Genomic DNA, 23763 nt, shown 5'->3' with positions numbered 1-23763 from the left:
GTAGAACCAGTCATTGGCGTCTTTGGTGAGAGGATATCTAAGGAACGCTCATTGTATCCACCTCGCCATGACGACCTCTTGGAGTAGGTTATGCTTTTGATATACCGATAGATATACAATTAACCCATTTATGCCTAGTGGACTCTCCCATCCTTCTTAATTTGATCAATTTATTTCCAAAATTAGGAATGTCTAGTTTATTTATTTCTATATTTAGAATATTTCTTACAGAAATTCCGTTCCGCAAACAGCGCAGACCCTGATGAGACCCTGATCTCATCTGCGTCTTCGCTGTTTGCCAAGGCCTTTTTCTAGACGCTAGGCAAAAATGGGTTAAATTTAAATTGTCATAAAAGTTTAAATCATTCACAAACCATTAAAAACGTTCATTTTCTAATAATGCTTAAAGGATATATCGCACAACTTTTCCGCTTAGGAAAAGAACCGAATAAAAAGGACACAAAAGCATTTGCAAGGTGGAAGAAATTGTGGCCACATCGAAATGACAATGAAGGCGAGTAAGTAAATACCCTAAAAAATGTATTTTCCGCCCCCCCCCATACACACACCCGCCAACACACACCCGCCCACAAACACACCCGCCCACACACACACCGCCCCCACACACACACACACCCGCCCCACACACACACCCGCCCACACACCCCGCCCACACACACGCCCACACACACACGCCCACACACACCCGCCCCACACACACACGCCCACACACACCCCACACCCACACCCCGCACCCCACACACACACCACCGCCCACACACACCCGCCCACACACACACACACACACACCGCCCACACACACCAGCCCATACACACACACCCGCCCACACACATCCGCCCACACACACACACCCGCCCACATAAACACCCGCCCACACACACCAGCCCCACACACACCCCCCCACCACACCCCCCCCCCCCACACACCCTCCCACACACACACACCCGCCCCCCACACACCCGCCCACACACACACCCGCCCACACACACACCCGCCCACACACACACACCCGCCCACACACACACACCCGCCCACACACACACCCGCCCACACACACACACCCCCCATACACACCAGCCCACACACACACACCCGCCCCCCACACACCCCCCACACACACACACACCCGCCCACCACGCCCCACACCACACACCCTCCCACACACACCCCCCGCCCACACACACACCCTCCCACACACACCCCCACACCACACACCCCTCCCCCACACACCCGCCAACACACACACACCCTCACACACCACACCCTCCCACACACACACACCCTCCCCACACACACCTTCCCAAACACACATCCGCCACACACACCCCCCACCACACACACACCCTCCCACATACACACCCTCCCACATACACACCCCCCCCACATACACACCTCCCACACACACACCCCGTCCACACACACACACCCCGCCCACACACAACACCCGCCCCCACATACACACCCGCCCACACCCACACACCCCCCACCCCACACACATGCCCACACCCACCACCCCCACATACACCACCCGCCCACATACACACCCGCCCCCACATACACACCCTCCCACACACACACCCTCCCACACACACACACGCCCCCACACACACACACACCCACATACACACCCGCCCACACACACACACCCGCCCACACACACACACCCCCCCCCCCCCACACAAACCCCCTCCCACACACAACACACTCCCATATCACCACCCTCCCCCACACACCCCCCACAACACACCCTCCCACCACACACACCCGCCCACACACACACCCCTCCCACACACACACACCCGCCCCCCCCCCCTCCCATACACACACACGCCAGCCCACACACACCCGCCCACACACACACACCCGCCCTCACACACACACCCGCCCCCCCCCACACACACCACGCCCACACACACACACCCCCCACACACACACACCCGCCCCCACACACACACCCCACACACACACACCCCCCACACACACACCCCACACACACACCACCCGCCCACACACACCCCCCCACACACACCCCCCTCCCACACACACCCGCCCACACACCACACACCCGCCCCACCCACCCCCCCCACACACACACACACCCGCCCCCACACACACCCCCCCCCACACACACGCCCCACACACACCACCCCGCCCACACACACACCCCCCACGCACACACAACCCTCACACACACACACAACACACACCCTCCCCCCCCACACACACACACACCCGCCCCCACACACACCCCCACACACACACACCCGCCCACACACACATCCGCCCACACACACTCATGCTCACACGCCCCACACACACACCCCCCACACACACACCCGCCCACACACATCCGCCCGCCCACACACATCCGCCCGCCCACACACTCCCGCCCCACACACACACACCGCCCACACACACACACACACACACGCCCACCACCACACACACCTCCCATACACACCACACCCGTCCCACACACACCCCACACACACACACCCTCCCACACACACACACCACCCGCCCACACACACACCCCCCACACACCACACCCACACACACACACCACTCCCACACTCACACACCCTCCCACACACACACACACCCACACACACACACTCCAACACACACACACACACACCCTCCACACACACACCCGCCCACACACACACACACACCCACACACACACCCCACACCACACACCCCCACACACACACTCCCACACACACACACCACCCCCCCCACGCACACACACCACACCCGCCCACACACACACTCCCCACACCACACACACATTCTCCCACACACACACCCTCCCACACACACACACACACACACACCCCGCCCACACACACACGCCACACACACACCCGCCCACACACACCACCACACACACCCCCCACCCCCACACACACACACCCTCCCCCACACACACCCCACACACACACACACACCGCCCCCACCACACACACACCCTCCCACACACAAACCCTCCCCACACACACCCCCACACACACACCCGCCCACACACACACCCCCCACACCACACACCGCCCACACACACACACTACCGCCCACACACACACACCCCCCACACTAACAGCCCACAAACCCGCCCACACACACACCCGCCCACACACCACACGCCCACACACACACGCCCACACACACACCCGCCCACACACACACCCCACACACACACCCGCCCACACACACACACCCGCCACACCCACACCCACCCGCCCACACACACACGCCCACACACACACACACACACCCGCCCACACACACACACCCGCCCACACACACACACCCGCCCCCCACACACACACCCGCCCACACACACTCATGATCACATTACCAGACTACACCAAAAGTTAATATCTGAATAGGTGGAATTTGCAGCTATACTTCAATATTCGTCCGAACTTTAGTGAGTCTACTAGCAAATTATGTAGGAGTGCTGGGACACACTCCGGGTCCTCACATAATGCAGACTCATGCGCAGAAGAAACAAATAAACTGGAATTGCGCACACACTGGTAAGTCTCGATGACGGACGTTGAGTGATCACAATATTAAAGGATTGAGCAATTGGTGCTCGGAGTTTGGTCTACGGTTGTATCGCGCACATCAGCAAATTGTTGACCATCGAAACCAGACCGTCATCTTATATCAACACATATAGGGAACTAATATTACATTTGAGATGCGAATCTCATTTTAAATTTCCGAAGTTTTGGCATACTAAGGGAAACAACTCTAAGCAATGCTAAAGTTGCACTTTCGCCAGTGACCAACCCTTTTAATAGTAAATTCCAGCGACTTCTGTGTACAATGTTGCCAATGAAACTCCAGAAACTATATAAGGAGAGAAATTCTTATTCACGTCAAATTCTTTTCTAACAGAACACCAATGATAAACATAAAGTGATTAAAACTGCGAGAACCGCCTCGGAACGGTCAATTCAAAGCATTGTGAGAAACGGTAGCAATTAGATATCTTAAAATAATTGTTGATATGTACAAACAAAATTGTGGCTTTATTAACATGTATCATGTATAAGTGTACCGCGTCACAGTAGTGACGAATACCCAATGACATCGTATGTAGGAATATGAGCCGCGATTTTACACAGCTGGACTCAATGCTTGTGTGTAAAGTGTCATCCCAAGTTAAGCATGTTCAGTCCGCACAGGCTTATCAGGGACGACACTTTTCGCCGTCACTGAGTCACGCACGCACGCACGCACGCACGCACGCACGCACGCACGCACGCACGCACGCACGCACGCACGCACACACACACACACACACACACACACACACACACACACACACACACACACACACACACACATACACACACACACACACTACACCTTCTATTTCGTATAGGATGGATATCAATGTGCATCCATGGCGAAAACGCTTCTCATTTTATAAAATTCTTCCATATCATTTCATCGACATTGAATGTCAAAATATTTTATGAAAACAGTCAATATTGTTTCAGTGAGAATGAATGTCAAAGTATTATATAACAACCGTAAATTTAAAAGAATTGCTTAAACAAAATTATTCATAGTACATTAAATGCAATCCAAAATGAAAATGTAGTGTGCAATTCATCAAAAACAAAACTCAGTTTTCAATATACATACTTTTTGGTTCAGTGAAAGTTCTAACAACTCAGCTACGATGTGTGATACTTGGTTTTATGCCGTATGCGTTCAGCGCAGATCCAAACCAGCATCCGCGAACGTCAGGAGCAGATGTAGCAGACAGCAAAGGACGTCCTAGAATACACGCGTGCAAGTCGGGGCCGCCTTAAAGTCAACAGCTGAAGAGGCAGATAAGTAAAACCTGACCTAAAACCAACCAATACCATAACTCCATAGAAATTTGAACCATCTGTCAATGGCATTCCACAATCGTTGCTAGGGAAGATAGAAGACGCTGCAAAGGCCGTGAAGTCACTTACCAGGAATCATAAGGCAGAGAAACGACTAGTGATGTTGAAGAGAGATCATAGCATCAAGAAAATCGTCCGGTCAAAGTTTGTAACCGAGGAGAAGCCAGCTCGACCGATAGATTCTGTTATTCAACGAGTTCTGGACAGCTACCAGTCCTGCATTGCTCAAGGGGATGTGGAGCCGCATATCCAGCTTTGTACATCTATATGTGTCTTTTTCTGAGAAAACTGGGCATAATGCATATGCGAAAAGTGCCGTGCCAGATTAGCCTGTGCAGTTCGCACAGGCTAACCAGGAACGACACTTTCCGCTTGTATGGAATTTTTCGTTTAAATGAAATCTCTTCTTAGCAAAAATCCAGTTTAGGCGGAAAGTGTCGTCCCTGAATAGCCTGTGCGGACTGCACAGGCTAATCTGGGACGACACTTTACGAACATGCATTATGCTCAGTTTTCTCAGAACAAGACACATATATAGGTGGTTCCCGAGTGGCTCATGGTCACCATTCAGAAGGGCCGCGTCCTCAAAATGGACCGAAATACTGACGTTAAGAACCTCACTGACAAGATCACCAACATTGTCAAGGGCAAGCAGTGATGAAAGCTACTTAGGATCGGGCCTGTAGACTGACAACAAGGTAAAATCCATTGTAGAGTCTATCTTTTAACACAAGCCCGGTGGGAATCAATTATGAAAATATCAATGAGCATTTTTTTTTTTTTGGGGGGGGGGGCAATATTTTTAGTTTGAGACTTTTTACGAGGTTTTTTAGCCATTGAATCATGTAGGGTTATAATGTGTTTCTTATTTAATCATGAACAAAGAATATATAGAAAGGTGCAGCTTGATGACAATCTTAATAAAACAGGTTTAGCGATTTATAGACTTGCGGAATTTTCAAGTAAAGCTTGTGGTTTGAATACAAAAATCATTGAGTGCGTTATATACAATACCATAGTTGTGTTACAAACAATTGTGTGTGTAATTAAGAATCTAGTTTTGCAAATGTAAATGGTCTCTGCTCTGTGAAAAGGGGCTTTAATACACGTGCGTCCCAGGGACGACACTTTCCGCTTTTGTGATATTTTTCTTTGCAAGAAAGTCTCTTAGCAAGAATCAAGTTTGACGAAAAGTGTCGTCCCTGATTAGCCTGTGCGGACTGCATATGCTAATCTGGAACGACACTTTACGCACATGCATTAAACCCCTTTTTCCCAGATCACGGCCATATTCTGCCGATACTGTATTGGAATCAAGAGTAACAAGGTTAATCCTAGAGAGGTTCTTGCACATTTTCTGTTAGAGGTTATGGTTAATAAGAATTAGTCTAGCTTCAAATATTTTCTTATGTCTTAATCTACTTTTATGGTTTCTAATGTTAGTCTGATATCTTTGCAGATGGTACATAATGTTCAAAATGCGGAGTAAATCGGTTGGTTTAAGCAATATGTGTTATATTATCGCTGCTAGAAAACATCCTATCCTATTACAGCATGTGGAATACATGTATTTCTTTTATATGTACATGTATATGTTTGTATCATATATTAGCATTTCTAACAAAATATTTAATTTATGCCCTTTTGAACTAACCGCAGCTTTATGCTTTATCTTGATGTCGAGATCATGGTATAGATGCGCTGATACCTCCTGCTAAAGTCACATACGTTTTCGTGGTTTGATTGGTGACCGTAGCGTTGTGGATGATACACGCGCTTCTCACCTATACGACCCGGTTCAATCCCCGCTCCGGCGCACGACAGCTGTTAGTAGTCGCCAACCCGGACAGGTTTGGTTTACCCCTGATACTTCGCGTTTCCTTCACAGAACAAGAAAACACCAATTTGAATATCTTGTACGGAAAATAACAAAATAGCTGGATAGTGCAGCTATAATTCGCCCGAACTTACGAGTCTTATCAACATACAAGACTAGGGGTCCTGACATCATGCAGCCTCAGGCACGGAAATACCTCAACCTTCGAAAAACACGTGCTCTAATTTGCGGACAGGGTAGCTCCTGACAAGACTGGGCAGGCCACATTTATTTTCACACGAATTTTTTTATGAGTGCATCAGACCAAATATGTGTGGGGAAACAAGGGTCTTTTTATAAACGCTGCGTAAAAATCACTTCTTTAAAAACAAGAGCATCGCATAACGGGTGCCACGCTCGGCTGCGTAAGCTTGTCAGAATTTATTTTTAGAGGTCATTGACCTTGACCTTTGACCTAATAATGGGTGTGGCGTGTAGAACTCACCAAAGTGCATCTACATGTGAAGTTTCAAAGTTGAAGGTGGACGGACTTTGATTTTAGAGCCAATGTTAAAAACCTTAACAAACCTTGACACGGACGGCGGACAGGACGAGCTGGCTATTACCTCGGGTTTTCTCCGAAAACAGCCGAGCTAATAACGTTTCCCACCGCCTTTAAATGTGGTTATTATGTTTGAATGACGTGAGACATTTGGTGCATCACATGTGCATGTGTTTACTGTTCAAATATCTCATCAGATATTGTGTATGAAAGCACCTAAATATTCGTCAGACTTGAACTTGTTATCTTATTCTTCCGACTGTCTGACAGGTTTGGCGGAGTCTGAAACCTTGGGTGATACACAACAAGTGCTTGGAACTTATTTTCAGCATTTAATTGCACTGTATAATAGAATATAGTTTCAGAGATTATTTCATAACAAATGAGCGGCTTTAGCAAAAGTTGACACTGTTCAGCTTGTTTGTCCATATTTCCTAACAGTGTCTGCAACAACTAGCGCCTCGTTCTTGGAAACTGCGTGATGCATGTGTGTTAAATGCCATCCCAGATGAGCCTGTACAGTCTGCACAGGCTAATCAGTGAGGATACTTTCCGCCTTCACTGGAATTTCGTTTAGAAGAGACTTCCGTTAAACTGACATTTCCATAAAAGCAGAAAGTGTCCTCCCTGATTAGCCGAGGCAGACTGCACAGTCCCATCTGGGACGAAATTTCCTGCACATGCATTTGTTGTTTTTCACAAGACGCGCATCATAGGTAGTGAAAGTGGTAATTTCTTGCATATGTTGTATAAGTGGTAATTTCTTGTACAAATTTGTCTGAAAAAACTATGATACAAGCTGAACAATATGGACATTTTGTTTCGCCACCCCTTTATGAAGAATGCTATGGCATAATTACAGAAATTCTGTAACACAGGATTACAGGGACTTAAACATGATTGGTAATTTATATATTCAACAATTAAAACTAACAAGTATATAGACAAAAAGAAAACTTCGAAACAAAAATTGAAGCCCATTTGACCAAATGAAATTCTGCCAGTTAGTCGTTTTGTTATTCCATCTATTAAATCTAAGCACAGAATTTAGAAATAACATTATTCTAGAATACTAAATGTTGGAATGATATATTGATAACATGAGATAAACGTGAATTAGTCTTTAAAAAAGACTTGTAAGTTGTAACTAAGCAAAAGCAAAGGCATTTTGATTGTGGTAGCTTCATTAAACATCAATATGTTTTAAAATGTATACAGTATCTATTCTCAAATTTTTTTTTAATGGTTTCATCTAAAAATCCACATCAAATGTTCTGGGCTTTGAATATAAATGCCTCAGCAAACATATTACAGAAAATACACTTAAAATGTTAATCAAAAATTATATATGTAATTAACAGAATATGCAACAAAAATATGCAATACTTCTTTTTTTTTAAAGACATTTAACAGTAAACAATATTATGGTTAATAAAAGTAAGTATAATGTGTAATAATAGCACTTGTTTTCTTGTTTGTTCACAGAGAATAATTATTACAACACTAGAGAACACAAGTCAACCTCTCTCTGGGAATACGGGGCTTATTAAATGAGCATAGTGATGTTCGAGATACATGTGCAGTACGCACAGCCTAATCAGGTATGACACTTTCTGTCTTCACTGTATTTATCCTCTGAAGAGAAAAAAATGTATTAAAGTAGAAGATGTCATCCCTGATTTGCCTCTGCAGACTGGACAGGCTGATTTGAGATGACACTTAACGCACTTTCATTAAGCCCGGATTTCCCAGAAACCGGTTCATACAGTAAAGTAAAGGCTACAACCAAAAGGAAAATGCATACAAATTATGAAAACTTAAGGCTGCATTTACACCAACTTCATGTACATGCTACATGGTTGTTTAAAATGGATTTGAATTGGCGAGTGCAATTGGTCAAAAAGATCTTTTCATTCATTATTAAAAGAAATTCAAAGCACGGCATGGCATAAAAACTCCATCTATTAATTTAAGCTTCCATTTTCACAAGATGTTCATTATAAATGAGAATATCAATCTAACCACACACAGAGTACTCTTATTTATAAACCAATAATATCTGGAATGTTGTAGAATGGATTTCTTCTGCATGTAATGTTCAAACTTCAATGAACTCTGAAAATATAGTAGGACTACAATTTGTTCTTTCAAATACATGCAGTCTTGTCAGGAGCTACCATATCCACCATAAAAGTGTATGCACAGGCTGGTTTGGTACGACGTCGAACATATGTGGCCTAAGACCCATTTTCACATGACGGGTCATATCTGTTTTTTCCCAAACATAGAAGTTTTTTCAATGCATGACCAATGATATAAGCAAGACTATCACTGGAATGACACAGGCTCTTAATTAACTTCAATCAAACAAGGGATCTTTAAAAATGGTGATTGTTTGTTTTTTCATAATTATATTTAACAACAAAGTTACACAGACCAGAACTACATAGCATCATGTACATATGAACAGATGTTCTTTTTATATTTTTTTCAATGATTGACAATTAAAAATTACGTACAAAACGTTGAGAAGAAACACAAATTGTCAACAATATTTGACACATTAAAAATAATCTATATATACATATATTACACATTTAACAACTATATACATCAAGTAATACAAGAATGTACTTCCAAAGTTTTAACTTCATGATTCTGAAATAAACATCGGCGCAAGTTGTATGTGTTTATTTCCTGGATTTGTAAGTGAAAATAAAGGTAAAACTCATATATTACACGTTGTTGGGATGAAACTGTTTCAGGCAACTATTAAACATCATAGCCCAATCAGTTTATGTAAAATATTTATACTGTCAACTTGACATTATGAAATTCGGCAACACATTTTTTTTGTAAAGTCCTTAAATAATTTTAACCAGCAATTCAATTAAAAATATATTTGATTCACAAAAGAACAACTGGAATGGCAATCGCCAATTCAACTTCTGTTTGCATTCATTCGATCTATCACATAATTGGACTTATAAAAAAAACAACATTGGTCTAACTTCAAGATCACAGCATGGTTTTTAACAATGAATTAAATGTAACATACTAGTAACTATTTTGCTCGGGCTTTCAACATATTTTGACCGCAACACATAAACAACTCCGGACAGTTCAGGAAAGAAACGATTCATTCCCTTACAAGACGTATGTATAACGCATAAAACTGCAAAGCCATCCTCCAACCTCAGATCGAGACGCATTGTGGGAAAGCTTCATGCACGTGCATTAAGTGTCTTCTCTCTTTAGCCTGTGCAGTCCGCACTGGCCAATCAGGGAGGACACTTTCGCCACATGCATTAAACCCAGTGTTCCCAGATAACGACTATATTCATTCATTAACATCCTATGTGTACAATGGCTCAAACTACAAAACCTTGACAACATCATGCAACACAACCTGGGATTCTTTCCAATCGGGTACTAACACTCGTCACTCCGGTCCCATCATGCATCATCACGTCAACCATTAAACATTAGCATGTTTCATCGTTTGGAATGCTTCGTGCTCAAAGATGATCTCCTCTCCCCTTGACCCTCATTCCACTCTGGATCATTGAAATCCTCCATATTGGAATCAGTTGAACCAGAGTACCCCGGTGAGGCCACATCAACATATGGTAAATCCTCAGTCGCTTCCACTTCAGGACTTACAAACTCCATCGCCGGGTCGTCCTGCAATTTCACGGTCCGTCGCCTGCGGTATTTGTTCTTTGTCCGGCTTGCCGTCAACTGTTCCTGCTTCATTTTCTCGTACATCGTCTCATCCAGCGGAAAAATTCTCTCCGGAAACGGCTCTGATCGCCAACTGTCAAACAAGTATTCCTGGCCACCTAACCCCACCCCAAACTCCTCCATAAAGCTGCCCCGCCTTGACGTGGACCCACTCCTCCTCCTGCCGTCTTCCTTCAGTCCAGAGAACGAGAATCCTGCAGCCTGCAAGTCCATACTGGAAAAGGACTCCCCGAGTGGGCAGTCCACGGCAAAGTTCTCTGTATTGTTGCTTTCGCTCTCGCGTGACGTGCGACTGCGTCGGACTGGTGGGTACGTGATGAAGTTACGGAAACGTTTACGCTCCTCTGCCTCGGGGACATCGTGCCGGACAGTAAATGCTTCGTCTGTTACGTCCTCAGCCTGTAGATGTCAAAAAATATTGTAATGAATACAGAATAGCTTTCACCCATCCCATATAGAATTTTAATAAAACTAGCAGTGCTCAAATCTAAACAGAATGTTGCAAAAACTGCCCGTCCTATTGTCCCACCCTGCCCCCTATGACCCCTATTACATTTTTGTACAGCAAATCGTATTAAAAGTTCCAATAAATAATCAGAATTGACATTAAGAAACTAGTTTTAGTAATAAAATAAACAATATTTCATATAAAAATGCATGCATTATGAAATATAAAAGTGGCCTCTTGACAAAAGAGCACCCTACCCTTTTCAAATCCTGCTTGGAGGACTGTCTATATAAGGTAAGGAAATACAAATATTTCATTACAACCACACAATGTCAGCATTATTGAGGGAAAACATGTTCACTAATGTTGACCTTTAACCCAGTAACCTCAAATGACAGCAATGTTTCAATAGAATTTATCTTTGTAATGGTATAAACTGATAGTAGTTTTGTTTTCAAGTAATTCATCAGAAGCCTTATTTCTATTTAAGTACACATAATCTTGACCTTTACGCACCCTATGATCAATCCCAAGCCAGATATTAGTACTATATGGGTACACAACCTTACACAGGACAATGAATAATTTGAAAAGGTCGACATGGTGTAATGGATATGGTGTCGGCCTAGCGACCGGGAGCGTTCTTTAGATCTCTCCCAAAGACACCAAGTACTGGTTCTAGGCCTAAGAAAGGGATTCGAGAGCATTTGCATAAGCCTTGGGCTTTCTATGCAACCGAGCTTAAATAAATAGGTTAAAAGTAATTATTTGGAAAAAAAACACACTAAAACCCCCATCCCCCACTTTAAGTCTGTTTAAACAGATCTGACCAAGTTGAACAAATGTTATGATGAACATTTCCTGTGAAAAGGAGGAAACCAGTTGACAAAAAGAATTTGTTTATGCCTGCCAAGCCATATATGAACTCTTTCCACATATCCCTAACAAAAATATCTGCAATACGAAACAAGTAACACCATTTACATTATTAAAGTCATTACTTTCATTTTAACAAGATGTGTTTGTGAAACACAATGTCCCCCTATATGACGTTTGACTTTGAAGGATGACCTTGAACTTGTGAAGGATGACCTTGACCTTGACCTTTCACCACTCAAAATGTGCAGCTCCATGAGATACACATGCATGCCAAATACCAAGTTGCTATATTCAATATTGCAAAAGTATTCATAAAATAAGCGATTTGGGCCACATATATTTGACCTCTGACCTTGAAGGATGACCTTGACCTTGACATTTCACCACTCAAAATGTGCAGCTCCATGAGATGCATGTGCATGCCAAATATCAAGTTGCTATCTTCAATATTGCAAAAGTATTCATAAAATAAGCGATTTGGGCCACATAAATTTGACCTCTGACCTTGAAGGATGACCTTGACCTTCACCTTTCACCACTCAAAATGTGCAGCTCCATGAGATACACATGCATGCCAAATATCAAGTTGCTATCTTCAATATTGCAAAAGTATTCATAAAATGAGCGATTTTGGCCATATATATTTGACCTCTGACCTTGAAGGATGACCTTGACCTTTCACCACTCAAAATGTGCAGCTTCATAAGATACACATGCATGCCAAATATGAAGTTGCTATCTTCAATATAGCAAAAGTTATTGCAAAATGTTAAAGTTGGCGCAAACAGACAGACAGACCAACAGACAGACAGGGCAAAAACAATATGTCCCCCACTACTATAGTGGGGGACGATTGGCTGAGACCTATGTTTAGTATTAAGAACATAATTAAGTCAATATTCTAATTCACATTTTGACCTATTTTCAATTTTTGAGATGACTTATTATTATTCTCATTATGCTCAATTTGGTGTTCATAAAAACCTGTTTTTAGTTTCGAGTCAGATTCAACACCAAGTTCAAAGAGAAATATGTGCATATTTTTATATATTTGAGATTTCAGATTTTTGTGATCAGACAGACAAGTTAAATCACAGCGGAGTTGAGCAAAAAAAAGAGAATGTTCTTGATACTGGGCCATGGTCCAGTGTATGAGTGTGCTACTTACCTCTGAGGTCTCCAGATCAGTCTCCTCGAGCCCATCTACCTCACGCCACCTTCAAACACAATTTAATTATTGTTTACACATGCGCTTATTTTCCAATATGGTAAAAATAAACATCATATTAAAACTTGTTTCTTCCATGCCAACATTTAAAATTTGGTATAGTGTTATGCATCGCTGCGCATAAAACATGGTTAAATATGGTTTGTAGTAATTCGGCTTAGCAAATTTGCCTTTTTTTTGCATGCAAAGTAAAAGTTTATATCAACATTTTTTGCAAAGAATTCAAAAGAAAACAAGAGCACCGCATAACGGGTGCCAATGCTCGGCTGCAGGTGCAGTTTTGAATAAATAAAAGCTTGTCAGAATCTTTTTTTTTTAAGAGGTCACAGTGACCTTGACCTCGTGACCCCAAAAAGGGTGTGGCGTGTCAAGGTGCATCTACATATGAAGTTTCAAAGTTGTAGGTGAAAGCACTTTGATTTTAGAGCCAATGTAAAGGTTTTAGCACAGCCCAGACGTCGGACGACAAGCTGGTTATGACAATACCTCGGCAAAAAAACTGACATGTAATTTATAAAACCTCCAAGCCTTAATGTGCTTTTAAACCTTAAACCAGGACCATCATTATGGGAAAACGGGGCATATTGCATGTTCATAAGTGTCACTCCAGATTATTCTGTCCACAGAGGCTTATCAGGGATGACACTTTCCGCACGAATGGATTTTTTAAAAGAAGTCTCTTCTACAAAAAAATCCAGTTTACACAAAAAGTCATTCCTAATTAGCCTGTGCAAACTCCACAGGCTAATCTAGGAAGACAATTTACTCACATATGTAAAGCCTATATTTGCCATAATGAGGATCCTACAACAAGACTGAACAAATCAGGGCCACATACTTTGGTGTCTGTATCTCCTTGTACTGCAGTTTCTCCACCCGAGTAGATGCAGCCATACTATAGGGAATCACAATGTTGTTGATGTCGTAGGCATTCTCAAAGCGCTTCTTTCTGGCTTCCTTCATGTCCTGTGGCAACATAAGAAAACAATAGATACATGAATGGAAATAAACAGCTGAAGTAAACATGACTAGAATAAGGAAGCTCTTAAAAGTTGCATTAAAACTGTCCAATTGAAACGCTAAAAATAGTTTGCCTAACACAATTATGTAGTTTAATTGATTCTTTGGGGGGATGCAATGAATGTGCTTGTTAGATTAAAGTGAACAAGCCTTTTAACTTGAAAGGATAAAAGGACCTGCCAAAATAAAATAAAGTCTAGGCGGAAAGTGTCACACCAGATAAGCTTTTTAGGAATGCACAGGCTGAGATGACACTTTATGCACAGGCTTCAACACTATTTCTATGGAGCAAGATTCACTATGATTTCTTTTACCCTGTGCTGTCATACCTTCAGTGATGATGACGATGCACTGAATGACAAAGAGCCGTCCTTGTTCTGTGGGGAGGGAGACATGGCCTGCCCCAGTGATCCCACACTCTCCATATCTGTGTCACCATGGACATAGGACGTCTTCCGAAGAGAGGCTGAAACAGGTACAGAATAGCTTCAATGAATTATATTTACCACAAATTAAACCAGACAAAATAGTTTCAATTAATAATTTTTACAAGTCAGACAATCCCCGATCAGTGTTTTTGTTGTGTCAAATTTTGAGCCCAAGTTGGGCTCCATTCATAATTTCAAAAAAGTGTTTTTTCCAAATGACTGCCATAAATTGCTAATTGTAAATGTCCCAAAAATACAATTTTTTTTTAAACATTTTGTTTTATAAATTTCAATATTTAGTTGAGCTCTCATTCAGCTCTGTGAATTGAAAGCTTAGATCATGTAATATTTAAATCACATTTATTCTCAATGTTTAAGTATTTGCTGGCAAAACAACACAACTAAATTCCTCTTTTTTTTCAAAAAGACACAATGTTTTCCAATCAAAAGGCCCCTGAACGCATGCCCAAAAGTGGTGACTTTATGTGACTAAAAAAAGTAACATATAGATTAACAAGCAGCCCTCTAGGAAAACTGGACCTAATGCATAAGCAGACATGGACATATGTGACGAAAAATTGAACACGCCAACGGTGAAATGCCAGATCGTCTGACTTACTGTCCGGTAATTTTTGCTTTCACAAATTGTAACCCAATTTCAGTTTTTGCCTATTCACAGTATTTTTGCACTTTCATAAATCAACCACATGTTAAAATTCCCTTTTTGAATTTACTTTGCAATGTTCCTCCGGAGAAAAGCATTTAACTACTCTGGGAAACTGTTTATGCATTAAGCCCAGTTTTCCTAGAGCTCAAGTACCAGTGTGCCATTCCTGCCTACCTGCAGCCATTTGTGCCTTGCGTTTCTTGATCTCGGTGCGTCGAAGCAGTGACTCACCAGTGATCTTCTTAGCCATCTTGCTGGGGGACTTGCCTTCGTACTTGCTGCGTAGCTCTGTGAGAAAATATGTGAGCCTCGCTTTGAGAAAATGGGCTTAATACATAGCGTAAAGTGTCATCCCAGATTAGCCTCAGCAGTCCGCAAAGGTCAATCAGGGACGACTCTTTCCGCCCTTCACTTGATTTTCGATAAGATTTCCTTTGAATGAAAAAGCAGAAAGTGTCGTCCCTATTAAACCTATTGCGGACTGCACAGGCCTATCTGGGACAACACTTTACGCTAGTGCATTAAGCCCTGTTTTCTCAGAGCACTCGTCATCTACATGTTATGTGTTAACAAAAAGATGGGTTTACCAAACATGAAATAAAGGTCAATATGAATTTACGAAAAATTTGTAGACTTACATTTTTTTATCGTTTACTACAAGAAATCTTATGAGAATTACCTTTGTTATAGATAAATTATGATTGTAGATATTATGCATTATGAGACACATGTTACACACAAAAGGACAAGGGCAAATGTCCATGCTGGGCAGTACCCCCATTTCCATTCCTTTAAATAGTTGTATAAAAAGTAACTTTAGCTGTTACTTGCTGAAGGCTAAAGTAATACACAACAGGGATTTTTTTGTCCAATTGAAGAAAGTACTGGTACCGCACCAATGATTATAGGGATAAAATTCCCGTACAAAAACTTGAAATCGGGAAAATTTTCGTAGTGAAATCTTCAGATTGGGAATTACAGGTCTCTTTGCTTGCTTGGTACTTATTTGAAAAAATCAATTTAAATACTATTTTAGATGTCTTTTTGCTTCAAATATTCAGTTTCATTGCTAATTGTATTTATCTACTTGCAGACAATGCACTTTTGGAACCAATTGACACAAATTTCCTTTATTTGGGGAATTTTCAGACTGTGAATTTTGTAATTTTTTCTCAATTGGGAAAGTGCATTTTACGGGTTCTTGCTTAAAAATCGCTGCACAAACAACAGGGATATAAACTATCTTTTGACAGTATGTTGCCCTGGGTAACTTTCTCTAATAGGTCTACAGAACAAAATACATGTCATTTTTATCTTATAGGTATTTTTTAACAAAATAAAATCATATTATTAAAGAACCGTTATGACTCAATTTATTTTATGAACCTGAATCTTCATGATAAGTTGTTTTTTTAACAGTTTCACTGGGGGAAAACTGTTCCAAGCTTCATTTTTTAAAACACTGTCCACGAACGTTCAACCGCTCATTTCTACCCCTGAAGTAGTAGCAGGGCTTTTTTTCCTTCTTTGAGACTGGCCGTGGACAGACATTTTGACATGGACACGGACAATTAATCTAATACAGCTGCAATTTTTTACAAAAAAAAACTGACATTTTGTGCTCAAAACTGTCAAAAACGGACATTTCACAATTTAAAATTAAGTTTCGTAACACCGTTTCTCATTTCGATTTCTCAATTTTTGTATACTAATCGTTCAAATGACGTCGTTGTTTCAATCGATTACAAACGTGAATCGATTAACATTTTGAAAACGGTGCATATTAGTTTACGCGCGGCCGATCAACCTCACCATTATCCAAACAAAGTAGTGTCGTGCAACCCGCAGTACTATGCAAAAAAGATAAAAAAACACACCAAATAGTCCAGATTTATTGAAATTCAGGATAACCATAAAAAAGCCGAAGCTTCTACAGAAGGGTAAGTGTTTTAAAATGCACAATTAAAACAGACATGGATTAAATTATGAGGAAAATAATCTGATTTTTTTATGCAAATGAAGAATTGCCATTGGTAACCGAGAGCGAGACTTGTTATTCTATATCTTATTCGTTTGCAATTATTGTAAATATTGGTTCAAATGAAGTATAACTGTGATCCATTCACATGAACATGTTTAACAGTTTCAGTATTATAATGTTCTGGTAACGATCTATTTCTGAAATCAAAAGTAGTTCTTTCACTCGTTGTACTATATTTCTGATATGTTAAAATTCAGACATATAAATATAGTGATATTTATGTGTTGATTTGTTGTTGATAGTTTGTAAAAAAAATGTGTTGTGTTATTTCAGACTACAAGAATGAATGGTTGCAATTATCCTGTGCCTTTCAGTCAAGAAATAGATGTGAAAAATGTTCATTAATTGACAGTATTGTTAACATTATTATATTATGTTGGTTATCTGGTTTATCAAGTGAAAACAAGTTATTTATATAACAAGGGCTGTTTGTAAAACATGCATGCCCCCCATATGGGCTCTAAGTTGTAGTGACAGCCATTTTGTAAATATGTTTTTTGTCACTGTGACCTTGACCTTTGACCTAGTGACCTGAAAATCAATAGGGGTCATCTGCCAGTCATGATCAATGTACCTATGAAGTTTCATGATCCTAGCCATAAGCTTTCCTGAGTTATCATCAGGAAACCATTTTACTATTTCGGGTCACTGTGACCTTGACCTTTGACCTAGTGACCTGAAAATCAATAGGGGTCATCTGCCAGTCATGATCAATCTACCTATCAAGTTTCATGATGCTAGGCATAAGGGTTCTTGAATTATCATCCGGAAACCATTTTACTATTTAGGGTCACCGTGACCTTGACCTTTGACCTAGTGACCTGAAAATCAATAGGGGTCATCTGCTAGTCATGATCAATCTACCTATGAAGTTTCATGATCCTAGGCATAAGCGTTCTTGAATTATCATCAGGAAACCATTTTACTATTTCGGGTCACAGTGACCTTGACCTTTGACCTAGTGACCTCAAAATCAATAGGGGTCATCTGTGAGTCATGATCAATGTACCTATGAAGTTTCATGATCCTAGGCCTAAGCGTTCTTGAGTTATCGTCTGACAACCACCTGGTGGACGGACAGACCGACCGACAGACCGACCGACCGACATGAGCAAAGCAATATACCCCCTCTTCTTCGAAGGGGGGCATAAAAATAAAGCTTAATAAGACGTATGAAGGTACTTGTTGTTATTTATGTATTAATTAAGTTTATTAACATACTTCTAAAAGTAATAAAAAAATACAGCCAATACCATCATTCTTTAATGTAGTAAGGTTCTTTAAATTATTGTTCTTATTAATAAAGTCGGAATAACTGGCGGTTTTCACACCGCGATAAAGTTGCACAACTTTTTTGGGGCCAGTGAAACCCCTGAATATACTATTCATACAAGGAAGATATGATTTTATTACATTATTTTTTCATTATATGTGTTAAACATGCTTTTACTATACTTATGAATTGATTTCTGAATTTCACAGTTTTACAAGGTCGCGACTCGTTTTTTCACAATTTTCAGTAGTTAAGCAACTCATTTTTTCACAATTTTGAAAAGTTTGCAACTTATTTTTCACAAAATGAGGGGGCCAGGGCCGCTTCACAAAATCAGGAAAAAAAGCCCTGCTACAGTAGTAACATCAGTGTATCAATATATACTGTGAGCCGCTTGACTTACTAGCTGATGAGAGGAGCACAGCTGCAGCAGTCTTGTTGTACTTCTTCCTGTTCTTCCTCACCTGGTCCTTCATCTGAGCATTCAACTGCTTCTGCCTCCTACATAGTAACACATAGATATGAGTCTTGCTCTGTGAAAACAGGGCTTAATGCATGTGTGCAGTGTCGTCCAAGATTAGCCTGTGCGATCTGCACAAGGTAATCAGGGACAACACTATGCCTTAACTGGATTTCCTTTAAACGAACATAACTATAGAATCAGATTGTAAATGATACAGTTATAAATTTAAAAAAAATGGGGATTCCTTTAGGTTATTAACCAGTGATTGATTCGCTCTTTTGGGAACAAATCTGGTATCAACAAAAATTGGGAATTCTCCAATAAAAAATCCACAAATTATTTAATTACTATTAAAACAAATTAAACAAGGGCTGTTTGTAAAAAATGCATGCCCCCCATATGGGCTCTCAGTTGTAGTGACAGCCATTTTGTGAATATGTTTTTTGTCACTGTGACCTTGACCTTTGACCTAGTGACCTGAAAATCAATAGGGGTCATCTGCCAGTCATGATCAATGTACCTATCAAGTTTCATGATCCTAGGCATAAGCATTCTTGAGTTATCATCCGGAAACCATTTTACTATTTCGGGTCACAATGACCTTGACCTTTGACCTAGTGACCTCAAAATCAAATAGGGGTCATCTGCAAGTCATGATCAATCCATCTATCAAGTTTCATGATCCTAGGCATAAGCATTCTTGAGTTATCATCCGGAAACCATTGTACTATTTCGGGTCACCGTGACCTTGACCTTTGACCTGAAAATCAATAGGGGTCATCTGCCAGTCATGATCAATGTACCTATGAAGTTTCATGATCCTAGGCATAAGCCTTCTTGAGTTATCATCCGGAAACCATTTTATTATTCCGGGTCACCGTGACCTTGACCTTTGACTTAGTGACCTCAAAATCAATAGGGGTCATCTGCCAGTCATGATCAAACTACCTATCAAGTTTCATGATCCTACATGTAGGCATAAGATTTCTTGAGTTATCATCCGGAAACCATTTTACTGTTTCGGGTCACCGTGACCTTGACCTTTGACCTAGTGACCTGAAAATCAATAGGGGTCATCTGCGAGTCATGATCAATGTACCTATCAAGTTTCATGATCCTAGGCATAAGCGTTCTTGAGTTATCATTCGGGAACCATTTACTATTTCGGGTCACCGTGACCTTTACCTTTGACCAAGTGACCTGAAAATCAATAGGGGTCATCTGCCAGTCATGATCAATGTACCTATCAAGTTTCATGATCCTAGGCATAAGCGTTCTTGAATTATCATCTGGAAACCATTTTACTATTTCGGGTCACTGTGACCTTGACCTTTGACCTGAAAATCAATAGGGGTCATCTGCCAGTCATGATCAATGTACCTATGAAGTTTCATGATCCTAGGCATGAGCGTTCTTGAGTTATCATCCGGAAACCATTTTACTATTTCGGGTCACCGTGACCTTGACCTTTGACTTAGTGACCTCAAAATCAATAGGGGTCATCTGCCAGTCATGATCTAACTACCTATCAAGTTTCATGATCCTAGGCATAAGAGTTCTTGAGTTATCATCCTGAAACAATTTTACTATTTCGGGTCACTGTGACCTTTACCTTTAACCTAGTGACCTGAAAATCAATAGGGGTCATCTGCGAGTCATGATCAATGTACCTATCAAGTTTCATGATCCTAGGCATAAGTGTTCCTGAGTTATCATCCGGAAACCATTTTACTATTTCGGGTCACCGTGACCTTGACCTTTGACCTAGTGACCTGAAAATCAATAGGGGTCATCTGCGAGTCATGATCAATGTACCTATCAAGTTTCATGATCCTAGGCATAAGCGTTCTTGAATTATCATCCGGAAACCATTTTACTATTTCGGGTCACAGTGACCTTGACCTTTGACCTAGTGACCTCAAAATCAATAGGGGTCATATGCGAGTCATGATCAATGTACCTATGGAGTTTCATGATCGCCTAAGCATTCTTGAGTTATCATCCGGGACCACCTGGTGGACGGACCGACAGACCGACCGACCAACCGACATGTGCAAAGCAATATACCCCTCTTCTTCGAAGGGGGGCATAACAAAATTAATACATCTTGAGAATAATGGTAATAGTCTTGACACATATAGAAGTTGCAAACTGGGATTATGTTTGGTAGTTTTGGAATGATTCGGATATATTGAAGAGAATAGACAAACAATATTTGTAATTATTGTTTTATTGTGATTTATCTACTTTTGTACAACATACATGTATAGTGCTTTTTTGGAACTTCTCAATTGTTATTAGAAATGTCCTTATACATGTAAAAAGACCAGTTTTTATTAGATAAAACAACAAGAAATGTGTCCACAGGACACGGATGCCCCCAACTGTAACTTTGTCACTACATAAAAGTTTAACTGTGTAAACGCTTGGTAGAAGTTATTAGGTTTTTTTCAAATCCTAAACGCAGATTTCGAACCTAAACACGGACCCTAAGTTCAAGGTCAAGGTCACAGGGGTCAAAATTTGTGTGCGTATGGAAAGGCCTTGTCCATATACAGATGCATGCCAAATATGAAATTGCTATCTGAAGCGACATAGAAGTTATGAGCATTTTTCGAAATCTAAACGCGAAGTGTGATGGACAGACGGACGGACAGACGGACGGACAGACGAACGGACCGTCCGATCACTATATGCCCTCCTTTGGGGGCATAAAAATGTCTTAGAATATCAAAATAAATCAGAAAGCCAACTAGAGAGCGGACAACATGCTTAATCCTTGAAATGCACTACGTGACCCCGTGACCTAGTTTTTGACCCGGCATGACCTATATTCGAACTTGACCTAGATATTGTCTTAATACAACTTCTTACCAAGTTTAGTAAAGATCAGATGAAAACTACTTTAATTAGAGAGCGGACACCATGCTAAATCCTTGAAATGCACTAAGTGACCCAGTGACCTAGTTTTTGACCCGGCATGACCCATATTCGAACTTGACCTAGATATTGTCTTGCTACAACTTCTGACCAAGGTCAGTAAAGATCAGATGAAAACTACTTCAATTAGAGAGCGGACACCATGCTTAATCATTGAAATGCACTAAGTGACCCCGTGACCTAGTTTTTGACCCGGCATGACCCATATTCGAACTTGACCTAGATATTGTCTGGATACAACTTCTGACCAAGTTTTGTAAAGATCGGATGAAAACTATTTGAATTAGAGAGCGGACACGAAGTGTGACCGACCGACTGACCGACCGACCGACGGACAGTGCGAAAACTATATACCCCCTTTTCTTCGAAATGGGGGCATAAAAACATTGAGAACTGTTGTTGTTCACTTTTTGAGTTTCCAGTTAGGAATGTCCTTAAAAAAAGACCAGTCTTAATCAGTGTGCGAATTTCACTTTTGAAACCACTAGCCCGTTTGGGCTACAGATGGAATTTTTCACTAGCCCGAACCAAAGTTTAGTAGCCCGAACTGTTTATCACATGTTTTTAAAAGAAGTTTATATTTTGGATAGTTCTGGATAGTGTTTATTGCAGTAATTGATAAGGATTGCAAATAACAGTTCATCCCAATTTACTGGAAATGTTATTATATTTCAATGACTCAATACGATTCTAATATTTATGTATGCAGGTACTCTTCAATCAATACCTAGAATATGCAGTAAAGATGCAAAGGTTTATATCCTGTCTTTAAATTATGTTTAAGTGTCAATTGTCCCAAATTTTAAATCCGAAAAATTAAGCCGAGAGTCTGATGCCGTAGGATAAAGAGAATAGAGGACAAAGTCCAATCCCCCTAGCTTATTGTTCTTTTTTATAGTCTTTCTATGTCCAATTCTGGTGAGTACAATGCAAAAAATTATCAACCAGACCATCCGTAACACCGCATGTGTATTCATCATTCTTTTTTTTCATCAAGAACATCGAAAATAAATTAAAATCGACGGATAATATTGTTTCCGAAAACGACTGTCCGAAAACATATCGAGATACGTCTTTTGTATATGCATATCGTTTGACTGCCAAAAATGAAAACCAGTCAAACGTGACCTACCAAATACGCCATCAATATATAATTTGGTTGATATATTCTTTTAAAATATGATATTAAAATGCTATAATTCGCCAACAGATAATTAAAAATTCAAGATGGCGGACATCTACAATATTCGTAGACTTGTACGGTTTTTGCAAAGTACCGCAAATTGAAGAAACTGGGTAGATCCGCATTTTAAACGAA

The 23763-nt window shown here is 41.2% G+C and overlaps 3 protein-coding genes across 3 annotated transcripts in view; 1 reads left to right on the top strand and 2 right to left on the bottom strand.

Annotated features, from left to right (window-relative positions):
- The window catches only part of LOC127859942 (uncharacterized), a 75473-nt gene extending 56572 nt beyond the window's left edge, over positions 1-18901 (bottom strand). Inside the window, exon 1 of the mRNA XM_052397580.1 lies at positions 18877-18901. The gene's annotated coding sequence lies outside the window, so the exon portion shown is untranslated. The remainder of the gene's footprint in view (positions 1-18876) is intronic.
- Positions 503-5594, top strand: LOC127859627 (uncharacterized). The gene is made up of 5 exons (XM_052397131.1): positions 503-522; positions 1100-1618; positions 2355-2490; positions 4923-5171; positions 5475-5594. The coding sequence occupies exons 1-5, from the start codon at positions 503-505 to the stop codon at positions 5592-5594; spliced, it is 1044 nt and encodes a 347-aa protein (XP_052253091.1).
- The window catches only part of LOC127859941 (KAT8 regulatory NSL complex subunit 1-like), a 29968-nt gene continuing 13837 nt past the window's right edge, over positions 7633-23763 (bottom strand). Inside the window, exons 4-9 of the mRNA XM_052397577.1 lie at positions 19446-19543; positions 15903-16016; positions 14963-15099; positions 14452-14579; positions 13554-13602; positions 7633-11457 (exon numbers count right to left, since the gene is read on the bottom strand). Coding sequence (XP_052253537.1) covers positions 10810-11457; positions 13554-13602; positions 14452-14579; positions 14963-15099; positions 15903-16016; positions 19446-19543 — 1174 coding nt within the window. The 3' untranslated portion in view covers positions 7633-10809. The remainder of the gene's footprint in view (positions 11458-13553; positions 13603-14451; positions 14580-14962; positions 15100-15902; positions 16017-19445; positions 19544-23763) is intronic.

This window comes from Dreissena polymorpha, chromosome 15 (genome assembly GCF_020536995.1).
Source record: "Dreissena polymorpha isolate Duluth1 chromosome 15, UMN_Dpol_1.0, whole genome shotgun sequence".
Lineage (NCBI taxonomy): Eukaryota > Metazoa > Mollusca > Bivalvia > Myida > Dreissenidae > Dreissena > Dreissena polymorpha.
Note: the sequence above shows the minus strand (reverse complement) of the source record. Positions and strands in the feature narration are given on the sequence as shown.

Coding starts and splice junctions, on each gene's coding strand:
- LOC127859627 (XM_052397131.1), top strand. CDS start 503: ATGACAATGAAGGCGAGTAA. Junction 523..1,099: donor ATGACAATGAAGGCGAGTAA/GTAAATACCCTA, acceptor CATACACACCAG/CCCACACACACACACCCGCC. Junction 1,619..2,354: donor ACCCTCCCACACACACACAC/GCCCCCACACAC, acceptor CCCCCCACACAC/ACACCCGCCCACACACATCC.